Raw genomic sequence first — 14120 nt, 5'->3', positions numbered from 1 at the left:
GTATGGTGGAGGAATAAAGACCTTTCCAGACATGCATTGTCCTAAAAAATGTATCTTCCAGTTTATCAGAAGTTACTAAAGAATGTGTTCTACCAAAATGAGAAAGTAAGCCAGGAAAATACAGGTGCTAGGCAGCAGGAGATACAAAGGAGTTAATTCCTCAGGGAATAACAGAGCTTCAAGGACTGTGGCTATGGGCAGGATGTCATGGGCCATATCAGAGCAGAGAGAATAAGGAATCAGATGTGAGGACCATTATGACCAGTACGCCTACAGCCACTGGATTAACTTTGGGGAGCCTGGCTCAGACCTTTATCGTGACCTCACTTGTCTTGACCACAGATGGATGAGGGTCCTGCTCCTTCATGTATGAGTTTCCTGTGGTTGGTGCAATAAGTTATCACAAACATGGTGGCTTAAAACAGCACAGATGTATAGTTTTACTATTCCGCAGGTCAGAAGTCTGAAATGAGTCTCACTGGGTGAAAATCAAGGCACTATTGCTCGGGCTGCTTTCTTTTCTGGAGGGTCTAAAACAGATTTTCTTGTCTTTTCCATCTTCTACAAATGCTGCCTGCCTTTCTTGGCTCCCGGCCCCTCCCATGTGCAAAGCCAACAAGTCTGTCTGAATCTTTCTGCTCCATGTACCACATTTAAAGATACGGCACCCAGCCACAAAACCCAGGAGATGCTCGCCCTACTTTGAGATCAGCTGATTAATCATCTTAATTCTGTCCGCAACCTCAATTTGCAGCCTCCTCCAGCCCACTGCTCCCAATTGATTTCCTTTTCCTCTCCCTCTTTCTTTTTGCTCCAGCACTGGATGCTCTCACCTCTGGGCTCTGCATTGGCTGTTCCCTTTGTCCAAATGCTGCTCTGCTCGATGCACACATGGCTATTTTCTCACTTACTCACATCCCCACTCAAATACCACCATCTCAGAGAAGTCTCCCTGGGCCACCCTGCTGGGAATTGCACTCTCTTCACCCCTGACCCTTCACCTCTCTTCCTTATTCCCATAGCAGTGCAGGCTCCCACTTGCTGAATCTGGCTTCTCACTGCCTCCCCATGAGAAAGGGAGCTGGGAGGTGTATTGTGTTTCAGCCACAATATATCCTTGGGGTTATGACTGCCTTGGCAAATAGTAGGTATACAATGAACGTATGCTCTTGAATGGATTTATTGCCCACACTGCGAGGTCTGGGCACCTAACCTTTTGTGTGCGTGTGTATGTGCTCAGTCATGTTCTACTCTTTGTGACCCTGTGGACTGTAACCCACCAGGCTCCTCTGTCCATGGAATTTTCCAGGCAAGAATATTGGAGTGGGTTACCACATCCTCCTCCAGGAAATCTTCTCGACTGAGGGATTAAACCTGTGTCTCCTGCATTGGCAGGCAGATTCTTTATCACTGAGCCACCAGGTCAGCCCTATTTTCCTGCTAGGTGTTGGCTTCCAAATAAAGGTCTCCTGTCAACACCTGGGGCTGGAGCCGGCCTTGAAACCTTCACCTGTTGAGATGCCACAGCTTTTCCTCCCGTGGCGAGGCAACCACTGAACTGTGCTCTGTCTCTCTGGACTTGCCGATTTTGGACACTTTGTATCAATGGCGTTCTACAACATGCGGCCTTTTGTGACCGGCTTCTCTCACTGAGCACCATGTTTTCAAGGGCCCTCTGTGCCGTAGCGGGTACAAGGACTCCACTCCTTTCGATGGCTGAGGAGCACACCACGGTTTGGATTAACCACGTTTCATGTACCCACTACTGGTGATTTTAACATTCTACAGTCATTTCAACTTAAGAAAGCTGCTGTCAAATCAGTCAATCGTATAGGAAATCAGTCCTGAATATTCATTGGAAGGACTGATGCTGAAGCTGAAGCACCAATACTTTGGACACTTGATGCGAAGAACTGACTCATTGGAAAATACCCTGATGCTGGGAAGGATTGAAGGCAGAAGGAGAAGGGGACGTCAGAGGATAAGATGGTTGGATCGCATCACTGACTCAATGGACATGAGTTTGAGCAAGCTCCAGGAGTTGGTGATAGACAGGGAGGCACGGTGTACTGCAGTCCATGAAGTCACAAAGGGTTGGACACAACTGAGTGACTGAACTGAACTGAACTTAAGCTTCTGTGGCTGGTCTCCCATTTTCAGGGATCTGTCTTGGGTGATAAAACTGGAAAACAAGTCTAGGAGATAGTTAACACAAATACCTGTGGGGTCGTTACCTCTGGCCTGGTTGAAGGGGATGCAGTTAGGGGAAGGAGCTATACAGAGAACTTTGAAGAAAAATTATCACAAGCTCGTGCTTCATTCACCCAGGAGCTGAAGTCAGTGCTCATGTTATACACTCCAGGTGTGCACATGAGGTCTTACACACTGACCCATCTGTGTGATCATTTCAAAATGGAAAAAACTTTAAAATGAACATAAAGCTTTTAAAACATATGTCCTCAGTAGTGATTTTTAAATAACAGATTTATTGAGATACAATTAACATAGCACGACAGTCTCCATTTTTAAGTGGGTTGTCTGGGATGTCCCTGGTGGTCCAGTCGCTAGGACTCTGCTCTCCCAACACAGAGGACCCGGATTTGATCCCTAGATCCTACGTGCTGCAGCGAAGACTTTGCATGCTGCAACTAAAGATCCTGCACACCGCGATGAAGACCCTATGTGCTGCAACTAAGACCCGGTGCAGCAATAAAAACAAACACGGAAGACTTCAGTAAATAAATAAAGTGGGCATCTGTTTCCAGAACATTTTCATCTTCCCAGGAGGAAACCCTGTGCCAAGGAAGCAGTCACCCGCCACGTCCTCTCCCCTACCCTGGCAACCACTTGCTTCTTTTCTGTCTCTGTGGATTTGCCCATCCTGGACATGTCATGTAGGTGGAATGGAATGGTACGTGACCTGCTCTGACTGGCTTCATTCGCCAACTTCGTGCACACTGTGGTCCACATCAGGGCTTCGTTCCTTGCTGTGACTGACACTCCTCCACTATACGGAGCAACCACATCTCATCTCCCCATCACAGGTGACTGTCGAGGTCCTCGCTCATTTCAACGTGATGACCCTGCAGCCAAACTCATCCTAGGCTCCGAGAGACCCCCAGGGCCCCCAGCTTCTGCTGGGGTCTGAGCAAACCCTTCAGGAAGCCTTAACAGTCTTTCAACTTAGAACCTGCGTTTCAAAAACAAAGGCTTGAAATGCCATCTGTGGCGTTGAATCCGTGATCACCGTTTTGACCCAGTTGTGCTGATGCAGGGAGACCTTTCTGATGTCCTGGGCGGAGCAGAGAAAGAGAGCAGCCAGGATGCCAGCGCTGCTTTTCTTATTTTGCAAAAAGCATACACACAAAAGGAGAGTCACTAACCGCTGATTTGATTGGGAAGGCAGCCTTCAGCGAATGACATCATTGGGAGAACATAAATCTTGGTTTGTATGATTTATTTATGTTAAGAAATCCACATATGATGCTGAGTTTTCAATGGCTTTGTTTAAGTGATAGTTTTTCCTTTTTAGTGAAAGTTGGAGCGATGATAAACAGCTCCAGCTGTAAAAATTAAAGGCGGAGGTGAAGCCAAGGTGATTATTACACAAAAAATCTGAGTTGGGGGGGGCATTTGGCCCTTCTCTCCTCTAAAATGAAAATTACCCTCTGCCACCATGTGCCATGAACAATTACCTGCTGTTTATTAATTAACCTCTTTTAAAAGCACCACATTTCTACTTGAAACTGTTATTTCTTTAATGTGAAAACTGGCTTATTCGTGTTTATTAGAACAACCCTATCCCATGTGGTCCAGGCTCAGTGCACACTTAACTGACACATATATTTTTTCAAATGACACATTTCATGATTGGAAATTTCTTCACAGAAGCCCAGATTCTAAGTCTGACTAGCTTGAAATGTTGGCTCCAAACCAGGCCCCCAAAGCCACTGGTCTGTGCCCCAGAATGGCCCTGGGATGCCCACACTGAGAGGGGTCCTGACTGTCCAGCAACAGCTAGACTCTGAGGAAATACAAAGCCTGGTGGCCAAGTCTTTCTGGACACAGGCAAATAAACATCTCGGTCATCATCAGGATCCCCCTTTGGAGCTCACAATTCTGTCAGGGCATGAAACCAGGAAAGGTCCCGATGGAGACCCCTCCCTCTGTAGACATCCTTCAAGGGTTGCCTGGAGCAGGGCTCTGTGTCAGCCAGGTGACTCCCACTGCACCTCCCAGGAAAGTTCTCGCTCCTCTGAGCACCAGTGTCTCCTCACTGTGGTTCCATGGTGTGGGATTAGGGCCATATGCACTGGGATGGAGCCCAAGGGTGGGAGTGACTGGGGCAGCTGCCAGCACCCTGCCTGGCTCTGGAGCCCCAGTACCCCCTGGGCTCCATATTCCAGGCCAGGGAACTGAGGGACAGACCACATGTCTCCTGAGGATGCTCTTTCTGCCTGTGTCCACTGTCCCCAGCACCCAGCTGACCCCACCCACTCACTCACCCCTGAGCAAGTGGTCTTCCCTTTTCCAAATCGTGCGTTGCACATCAGGGCATCTGGGTGGTTTGCTCATCGCTGCATCCCTGTCACTTGGCACAGGCTGCTGGATGCAGGGTGGGGACAGGTAAAGGATAGGACGCTCAGCACAGGGCTGTGGGCCCATGGCCACAGCCTGGAAGGTCACCTGGACCTCCCCTCCCCCGTTTCTAGGGCTGAGATCAGCCTTCAGGGATCCCAGGGTCACTTTCAACTCACTCAGCCCTCTTCATTCATTCATTCTTTCATTCACTGAGCTCCAAGCACTGGGACCCTGGGGGGGGAGGGAAAGGGGAGGGCAGAGTAAGATGCTCTGGAAGCTGCAGGTGTGCGGGAACAAACAGCCTTCACTTCAGCTCGCACTGTGTGACTGTAAGTTCAGGAGCCCCAGCCTTACCAGGGCATCTGGCTGTAAGTCAATGATTGAATGAATAAATGAAAAGTCTGCACATGGTCTGAGAGCCTTAGCCTCTTAGCAGGCACATGGTGCCTGTGAGAGGCGCTGAAGGCAGAGTGGGCCTGACTCTGGGAACCCATGAAGAGCCGCAGGGGGAGGGGAACCCACAGCTCCCAGAAGCCCCGTCCTTCATCCTAGTCCAACTGGCCCTCTGTGGCCTGCACGGGAGCAGAGAACAGCCCTCCATGAATCCAGGTCAGCCCGAGGGACAGGCTTTGGTTCTGGGAGAGGAGGGGTCAGAGGGCGCAGGGAACCCTGCTGATAGCCGTCCCAGCTCCAAAAACCTGAGCTCCCAGGAGGTGCCAGGCAGCACACTTGCCTACAGCTATGCCCACAACACCCACTTTTTCGCCCCCAAATTACACTGTGGGAACTGAGATGCCCAGGAAGCTGGTGGGGGGCTGCCCCAGAGCCCCAGGTAGAATGGGGAAGCCTCTGGCTCTGACTAAGCTAAGCTCCTCTGATCTGCTCCCTCCCCCCCGCCACCCCGACCGTACCCTCCCACACCCCTCCACCCCCCACCCCCATTCCCACCCACTCCTACCCCCCCCCACCCCACCCTCCACCCCACCCCGCCCCAACAGCTGCCTGCTTGTCCTGGAAGGGAAGCAGGGGGCGTCCTGTGTGAGTGGCAGGGGCAGTGCTCAGGCAGTCCCTCTGCTGCCCCCTACCAAGCAGGACACTCATAATAACTTCACTGATACCACTGCGAGGGTGGGGGGACTCCCATGAGTGAGGGGCTGCTACCCTAGCCCCTCAGTCCTCAGTGAGGTCCCCTGACCTGCCACTCTGGCCACCACTGGTCCTTCCTTCACCAGGGAACCTCCTGCGGATGTGCGAGGGCGGAGGAGGAGGGAGCTCCACTGCCTCGGAGGTGGCTAAGTCCTGTCAGGGGCAGCACAGCCAAGAACCGCGAGTGCCCGCTCCCTCCCTGCAGCCCCAGGGTTGTGCAAGGCTTTGGGTGCCTGAGGCAGAAGCAGGCGGCCCTGCCCCAGGGGACAGGAATCCTCGACCGATTCTGTCAGCTTCGGGTCAGGCAGCACGAGGGGTAATTTTTTCCCCTGCCTGAGGCGGTTCTGGGCTCTTCTGTTTTCTTGCTTGTTCAAGAGAGCTTCCTGCAATGACTGGTTTAGCAGCAGGTAAAAGGGACCTGGGGAGAGTGTGTCCATTTGGTCTCCCCTGGCCACCCGATTCCCCACCCCCTTACCCTCCAATGGTCTTGTCCAGAGAAGCAGTGAGCAGCCAGGACATTTTGAGCAGGCCATGCCCCTCCCCTGAATGAAGGCATTCAGTCCCTCAATTCTCTCCCTTACCGGCTCAGCTTCATAGTTTAAGGCTGATATTTTTTTCTTTAATTTTAATCTTTTGGCCCTGCATGTTGGCATGTAGGATCTTAGCTCGCTGACCAGGGATCAGGTCTGAGCCCCTGCATTGCTAGGGAAACGCTTAACCACTGGATCACTAAGGAAGTCCCCAGGCTGATCTTTAAACCCAAGGTCATGCCTCAGGGCCCCTCCCAGACCCACTGGCCATCCCCCACCGCGGCATATAGGGGGCGGTGGTAAATTCCCTTCTAGGAGCTCAGCTGGAATCCTGTCCCCTCCCGGGGCAGTCCCATCACCCACCCTTTGCGAGATCTGGGGTGTCCGGTGGTACCACCCCGACAGTAGGAGCCTGTTGCCTTAAAAATCTTTCTGCACGCGGGGCCTCAAAGGAACCTGAGAGAGCCGCCCAGGGCGAGCAACACCCCGGCCAGAGGCTGAGCGGAGACGCCTGGGCGCCAAGCGGGACCCTCACACCTCCACCACTGCGCCCGCGGAGAGGGAAGTTCCGGAGTGAGGGCGGCGGGGGGAGATGGAGGAGATGGAGGGAGGACGGCGATCGCTAGGCGCAACCTGGGCCCCTTCGAGTCTGTGCACGACAGCTGAACCCCACCGGCGCAAACCTGGCCCCAAAGGGTGGGCAGAACTGGGCCCCGTCGGGCGTTTTCCAGGTCCTCTCTCCCTGCCAATCCCATATCAACCCTGGGAGGGGCGCAGGAACTTATGGCCCCGTTGCACAGGTGGGGAAACTGAGGCTCGGAGAAGCATCTCCCCGCAGGTCCTCCTCTGGGGTCACGTCTGCAGAGGGACCAAAGGAGAAATTTGGTTTCCAAACTAACGGGGTCGGGTGCGGGGAGGGCAGGGACCAAGGTCCGGAGGAGAGGGCTTTGCAAACCGAGGCGTGGATTGCCGGCAAGCCGACTGGGGGAGTCTGTTTCGGTACCGGCGGCCCGGCGGTGAGCTCGGCCCTGGGACGTCTGGGGACGCGGAGGACCGGCTCGCACCCAGAGGCTTCCGGGACTCCGACATCCGGAAAGCAACGCTGCTCGCCGTTTTCGTTGTTTCCAGGGCTCTGCCCGCGCGCAGCCGGAACCGGGAGCAGAAGGCGGCGGCCGCGTCCACGCGGGCAGCATTCCGGAGCGACCACAGTGCCACCTTTACCGGGCGGAGCTCTGCCCGCGTCGTGGGGCCAGGGCGCTCAGGGGAACGAAGTTGCTCCCCGTGTGCACGGGCTGGAGGCCCGGGAATGCGGGAGGCTCGAGGGTCCCCTTTCCAGGTGGCACTGGGTGAATGCGAGGCTCAGAATCCGCGCAAACTGGACGACGGAATTCGTGAGCGGCTTTTGAAAGGCCCTGGGATGAAGGGGGAAACCGTGGGAAACCGATTCCGTTTACCGCTCTCCGAGGCCGGAGCCCGAGCCCGCGCGCGGTGACTGGAGCCGCGCGACTCAGCCGCGGAGTTCGGCCCGCTTGGCGCGCCGCGGGGAAGGAGTCACCGGGCGCCTCCTGCGCTTTCTGGGCCGCCAGTTTGGGCCGGCAATCCGGGGCCATCTCCCACCTGGCTCAAAGGAGGGAGGTCAAGCCCACAGCCTCAATCTCTTTAAAAAAAAAAGAAAAAGAAAGAAAACGAAAGTCCCGGTTACACGCCTCCTCCCGAAGCCTGGGGCAGTCCCCAGCTGCGATTCCCAGGCACCTGTGTTCCTGAGCGGTGGTGCCCAGGCCAGGACTCCAGGACCAGGCAGAAGAATCAGCAGGCCCTCCCAGGAGGCGGCCCGTGTACAGAAGACAGCTTGCCCCTGCCCCGGTTCTGAACATCTGGGGTTTGTTCGGCATCTGCTGCATGGTTCACATTCCCGGGGAAGTCTTGGTTGGAAGCATCCAGACCCTCTCTGCAACCCACTCCAGAAGCAGGGATTCGGTGTGGGTGCCCTGCCAGGAGGAGTCTGCTCTGAGCTGCAGAGGGAAGGCTTTGGCACATGGCTTCTGACCTCGCTGGGCCAGAAATCAGGACCTGTGTCCTTCTGTCCTGTAACCTTGCCTGGGTCACAGTGAGTGCCTCTAGGTCTGGGGTAGGAAGAGGGTCAAACAGGAGCCTGAAATATCAGCCCCAGGATCCAGGGAGGTGCCTGTGGTTCCAGGTGAGGCGCAGTGCTGGGGCAGCACCCATGGCAGGCCGGTGTGGAGGTCCGGCTGGGGAAGAAAGGGCTCTGTAGGTTGTCTGTGCCCCCCACCCCCTTGCTGGACCAAACCCTGATCACCCTGGGCTGGAAGGCATTCAGTCCCCGAAGGGTCCCCTACTGGGCTCCTCCGAGACCATCTCCATTTTCTTCTCTGTGTAGTTGGGAACCATACTGCTTGTCCCTAAGCGTCCCTCGTGGTCTTCCTCCTGCTGCTGCTCAAATAGGAGCCATTCCCATTCTGGGCAGAATGTGCCCAGAGAGGGAGACCTCTGTCTCAGCCGGATGCCTGGCCCCAAGTTGGAGGTGGGGCAAGGCTGGCGGTCTGGACCCCCTCCTGGGGCAGTTCCGGAAATCGGAACTCAGAGAGGAGCCCCGGCTTATAAACTAATGGAGCTTGCTTTTATTTCCCCAGCTACTGTTTTCCAGAGCAAGAATCTGAGGGTGAACAAAACTTGACCTGGAATCCGATGGAACCGGGAGACTGAGTACCTGAAGCCAGTGGTCAAGTTCAGTGAGCACAGAGGAGAACCTAGCAGGGTCACTGCATCTGGGTCGTAGGCTGCCCATTCCCACCTCCCAGCCGCAGTCAGCAGAGGGGCTCTCTGGGCATCTCTGATCCTGCACCTCCAGGCACACAAACCTCGCCATACAGACCTCCTCTCCACAGACCAGGCCTCCACAAGTGGGCATGGGGCCCACTTGCTCCTGGCCGAGCAAAGGGACCCTCTAGCCCCACAGTGTGGACCCTGGGAGTGCATGACGCCTTGGTCTGGGTTTCTTGGGAGCCCCAGGCCCACAGAGGCTTCTTGACAGCCCTGCAGGACTAATTTCACTTGCTCCCTCCCAAACCCAGCCTTTTCCCAAAAGAGTTCATCTGGTCTTGGGTCTCCAACCACACTTCCTCTCTTGCTGGGAAGGCTGGGAGTGGGCTGGGCTCCGGGTTGAAGCAGGATTCTAGACTGTGGCAGAAACTGCTGGTAAAAGTCCCTCTCCAGTGCCCTAGATCCCAGGGTTGAAGTCCGTTCCCAAACTTCTTAGGGTGTAGAGCACACGGCTGCCCACACCCCATCCGCCCTCGGATGGTCTGACAGAGCTGGAAGTGCCCCTGAGGAGGGCACCAGGGACGACGGGGATGGGTGGCACTTCTGCACCCCCAACCCCAGCGCGGGGTCCCCAAGTCCCTGCACCAGTCATGAGAATCCCCAAAGTTTAGCTCACTTTGAAAAACAGCCTTTCAACCTTTTAGCACCATTGAAATGAAAACAGCCTGTCTTCTGCCTCGACTGGCCTGGCTTGTTTCCCCAAGACTCCTAAAGTCAGCAGGGAGGGGTTAGTGGAGGGGAAGCGGGGCAGGACATGGAGCTGGCTGCCGGGAGGACCTGTCTTTGATTTTCTCTGTTCCACCCCTTCACTCTCCAGTACTCTCCCTGAAGCCTGACCTGCTTGCTCTTGGTCAGGTCTAAGTCTCACCACGCGGGGGCAGGGCCTGGCCAGGCCGGGCCATGGCCTTGGGGACGGCCTGCCGGGGCTTCTCTAGTTGACGAGGCTAATTTGAGAGAGTGCCCTGGGGGTGTCAGTACCTCAGCTGCCTTCCTGGCCATCTCTGATCGCTAGTTTACCCCTCCCCAGGCAGGCTCTGAGCTCAGCCCCTCTCCACCCTCCAGGGCCCTGGGGGACCACAGGAAAGAGACAAGGGCACCAAAGGGCTCTCTCTGCAGGACACCTGCCCTCCTTCCCCGGGCTGGCGGGCTGGCTGGCGAGGGTGTGATCCCAGAGTCTGAAGGGTGCTCCACAATTTTAATCACCTCCTGAGCTGAGGGAGGGAGCGTGGAGAGGTCCTGAGTGAGCTGGAGCACCCCCAGAAGGAAGCTGGGCCTTCCTGACCTCGGGTCCTGTGGGTGCCTTCGGGGTGAGAGAAACAGTGCAAAGCTGGGGATCTGGGTGGGGAAGGGACCCTCACAGCAGGTGGGGGTGCTTCACAGGAGCCACTGTAGCACCCTTGGCCTAAAGGAGCTGGGAGAATATGGGGTGCGGAGGTATGAGGGTGACCTTGTGTTTTCTCTGGCCAGCGCCCAGCCCTGTTCTGCTCCAGCTAGAGCCTGTGGTGGTTGGGTGGAGCAGACAGTTCCAAATGAAGGACTCCAGCCACCTTCCTCCCTCTCCCAGCGACTCTTCCCCTCACATACTCTGGGCAGAGGGGAGGTCTGAGACCACTAGGACCTGCAGCCATGCCCTACTCCGCCTGCAAGTGCGGACTCCCCTGCAAGCCCCTGAGGGGCAAGTAGCAAGGCCCAGGAGCCCTCTGATCGAAGTCTCCGAGGAAAGATGGTCAGGGTTTGGGACAGGACGAGGGGGAGGGCTGGGGTGGGGGACAGGCAGCCGAAAGGCGGGTGGGCCATGAGACTGAGTTGCGGGTGAATTCCGCGCTGCCACCACGGGCAACACTCACCGAGGGCTGGAAACAGTGGAGGTGGCAGTCGGTGGGCACCAGAGCCGGGCAGAGAGTGCCTTCTCCATCCAGGGCGGTGAGGGGGCTTCAGACTGGACACCCTCCAGCAGTAGGGGCTCTGTCAGGGTTGGGATCCCCGCAGGGAAGCAATTCGAACTACAGAGAGGCCAGGGCGGAAGGCCCAGCACACTGCCGCTGGCTTTTGACAAGCGAGGCTTCTTCCAGCGGCTTCTCCTCTGGGGTAGCGTGGGCCATGCACCCCTCGCCATCAGGGTGCCTCTGCTAGACTCCGGGATCTCAGGGTAGTTCCTTGGACACTGCCAGTTCACCTCCGTTATGGCAAGGGCACGGGGCTCCGAATGTAGATCCCAGAGGAGGCCCCACTGGTCTCCCTGCACAACAAAGGGGAGGGGCACGCCCGGACCCCCTCGGAGCAACAGATACCCCGCACCGCTGCCCAGGACCCCTCTCCGGCTCAGGCTAACCCTGCGGGCAGCTCCAAGTCCCGGAGACTGGCAGAACCCCGGTACTTGAAAGGGCGCGGGGATGTCAGCTCTTCCGTTTGCTTCCAATTCATTCTTGAATCCCAAACATGCTCGACAGGCCAATTCTCACCGTCCCCTCCAGGGCCCTGGGCCCGGACACCCGGCCTGCGCCCAGCCTTGCCCCTTCGTTGCCGCACCTCCTAATTTGAGGGCTGCGGGGCAGAAGAAACACTCACCCAGTCGGCTCCCACCCGGACTCCGGCACCTGCTCCTCCGCCCGCTCTCCAGCCCGAGACGCACCTGGGCCTCGAGAGGCGAGGGGGACGTGTCCCCAGAGGCTCCGTTCGCTCGTGGTGGCCCAGCTTGGGCGCTCGCGCCGCTGGGTACTCACCTGGGACCGCGGAGGCAGGAGAGCGCAGGCCTGCCCGAGGGAGGCGAGGTGCGGGGCGCCGGGCGTTGGGACCGCTGCCCGGGTGCCACCTCCCCAGTGCCCCGCGCGCTGCTCCCCGCAGCTCCGCGCGAGACCGAGGGCGGCGGGTCCGAGTCCCGCCCGCCGGCCCGGGCAGTGGCTGAGCGCGGAGCTGGCGGCGCTGCCGCTGTTGTTTTTGAGCCGCGAAGCCCGAAGCTAGAGCGGTTGGGTGGGGGCGAAGGGGAGGGGGCGGGGGCCGGGGAGGCCCGAGGGGGGCGGCGGGGCCCGAAAGGGGCTTCGGAGGAGCCGGGTTCGGGAGATCGCGAGCCAGGGGCAGGGGCGGAGGGGAGAGCCAGGAGGAAAGCGGGCTGGGACGACGGTGAACGCGAAGCTTTTTAATTAGTAATAAAATGCAATAAAACGAAGCAAAACCAGCCAGACCCGCGTCCGAACTGTCGGCGCGTTTGCCCCCAGATCCAAGGAAGTCTTGAGGACAAACGCCGCCGCCACTCCATCTTCGGCCCAGCTGGGGCGGGAGCAGCCGCGCGACGCGACGCAGGGGAGGGGGGGGAGTCACCTCGCCTCCGGGGCCACCTGGGTCTTTTTAAAGTGTCCGGGGTGCGGGCCCCGGGCGGGAGCGCGGAGCACGGAATGTTTTCTTAAAGGGCCAGTTCCTAGCTGCGCGGAAAAGGGGGGGGGAGGGAGGGAGGGGGCGGGGGGGGTGAGAGATAAGTGAGGTGAAGACCGGGAAGGCCGAGGAGAGCCCCCCAATCCCGCGCCGAGGAGGCGGCGGCGGCGGCGGCGCGACGATGAAGACGATGAATACATTGCAAAGTTTTTTTGGCCCCGGCGAGGGGTGTCAGATTGAGTGCTCTGTGCGCATGTGCGAAGGTGTCCAAACTGACAATGCTGGGGAGATGAAGATAGTGTGTAGCTGCTTCTGGACTCAAGGAGGAGGAGAGAGGTTCCGCGAGCCGACACCATGCGATCCAAGGCGAGGGCGAGGAAGCTAGCCAAAAGTAAGTCTCCCGCGCTCGGCCGCGCCGCGCCGCCGGGCCCGGGCCGCGGGCCGGGGCGTCCGGGCCAGGGGTGCGCGTCGGGGCGCGGCCGGCGCGCCTCAGGCTCTCGGCCCCCGGATCGGCCGCGCGGCCCGGGGGCTGCTCCGCCTCCCGCGCTCCAGGGCGGCCGGGCTCGGCGCGGAGGCTCGGGGCGCCCGGGCCGCGCGCTCCCCGAAGGCGCCGGCCCCCTCCTCGCCGAACCCCCTCCCCCCCCCCCCCCCCCAGTGTCAGGCGCTCGGGCCCGGGAACCCGAGGCGCGCGGTGGGGGCCGGGGAGGGGGGCGGAGGGGGAGGGCTGGGGGTGGAGGGGAGCGAAAAGCGAAAGTTAGTGAAAAGTTGACGAAAGGGGAGAGCAACTTTTTCCTCCTCGCTCGCTCTCTCCCTCTCTCTCCGAGTGGCTCTCAGTCCTGGTCAAATCATATTCCGGGCTTTTGAAATAGTGGGCGCTAGAGCACCGCCTTTGGCGTCCGCCAGCCGGGCGCAAAGGAGGGAGACCCCGAGCCGGGGAGGGGCGGAGGAGGGGGCGCGGGCCGGCGCCCACCCGGCTCCGCGGGCGCAAAGGCAGGGGTGGTGTCGGCAGGATAGCCATAGCCACTGGGAGAGCAAAATGGAGATGTTTCCCTGGGCTTGGAACTGTGGTCGTGAAGTTTATTCCCAACTGGTGCCCCGTGCGGCGGCGGGCGCTTCTCTGCGACTCCGGCAGCCCGCGCGGCTGCCCCGGCGCCGGTGCCCCCGGCAGGAGGGTCCCCACCGGGCCGCCTTCCTCCCCGCCGCCACCCCGACCTCGGTCCCGCTCGGACCCTCCCGCTACCGCTCGCCTGGCACAGCCCCGGGGCCCGGCGGGGACTGAGCTGCCCCCGGCGAGACTGCCGGGTCCCCGGTCTTACTTTCTCTTTCGCTCCGTCTCGGGCCGAGCCCCGGGCTCCGCGCGCACAGCCCGCCGCCGGCCCGGTCCTCGCCGCCGGCCGGGTGCGCTCGCCGCTCGCCCCGCAGACCGCCGCGGCGCCTGGGGCCGCCCGCGCACCCTCCGCGCCCCGGTCGCTGGCTCCATTCACTGCCAGGCCCACCGGTCCGGGGCTGCGGCCCGAGAGGCGGGCAGGTGGGGGCAGCGGCGCCGCGGCCCGGCGAGCGCGGTTCCCGAAGCCCGGCCGCGGCCCGGCTGCAGCGAAGCGGCGAGCGTCGCCGGGAGCGTTCTCGGCGCCTCCAGCTTTCGCCGCCCCCTCC

The 14120-nt window shown here is 59.0% G+C and overlaps 1 protein-coding gene and 1 long non-coding RNA gene across 8 annotated transcripts in view; one reads left to right on the top strand and one right to left on the bottom strand.

The window, feature by feature from the left end:
* Positions 1–2466: 2466 nt before the first annotated feature.
* Positions 2467–12574, bottom strand: LOC109570623 (uncharacterized). Of its 5 annotated transcripts, none has more exons than XR_011560847.1 (6): positions 10946–12574; positions 8010–8506; positions 5777–7914; positions 4758–4812; positions 4506–4602; positions 2467–3563 (listed from the first exon to the last, which is right to left on the bottom strand). It is a non-coding gene; the product is annotated as an uncharacterized lncRNA (long non-coding RNA). The 5 variants fall into 5 exon arrangements; XR_011560848.1 differs by lacking the exon at positions 8010–8506 and having other exon boundaries at positions 5777–6145; positions 6941–7914; XR_011560846.1 differs by lacking the exon at positions 8010–8506 and having other exon boundaries at positions 10946–11642; positions 11731–12574.
* A 72-nt stretch (positions 12575–12646) lies between these two features.
* PRDM16 (PR/SET domain 16) overlaps positions 12647–14120 on the top strand; it is a 340205-nt gene continuing 338731 nt past the window's right edge. For all 3 annotated transcript variants that reach the window (XM_070768346.1, XM_070768348.1, XM_070768345.1), the window contains exon 1: positions 12647–12858. In XM_070768346.1, the coding sequence (XP_070624447.1) occupies positions 12822–12858 (37 nt within the window). In that variant the 5' untranslated portion in view covers positions 12647–12821. The remainder of the gene's footprint in view (positions 12859–14120) is intronic.

The sequence above is a fragment of the Bos indicus genome, chromosome 16 (genome assembly GCF_029378745.1).
Source record: "Bos indicus isolate NIAB-ARS_2022 breed Sahiwal x Tharparkar chromosome 16, NIAB-ARS_B.indTharparkar_mat_pri_1.0, whole genome shotgun sequence".
In the NCBI taxonomy this organism is placed as follows: domain Eukaryota; kingdom Metazoa; phylum Chordata; class Mammalia; order Artiodactyla; family Bovidae; genus Bos; species Bos indicus.
Note: the sequence above shows the minus strand (reverse complement) of the source record. Positions and strands in the feature narration are given on the sequence as shown.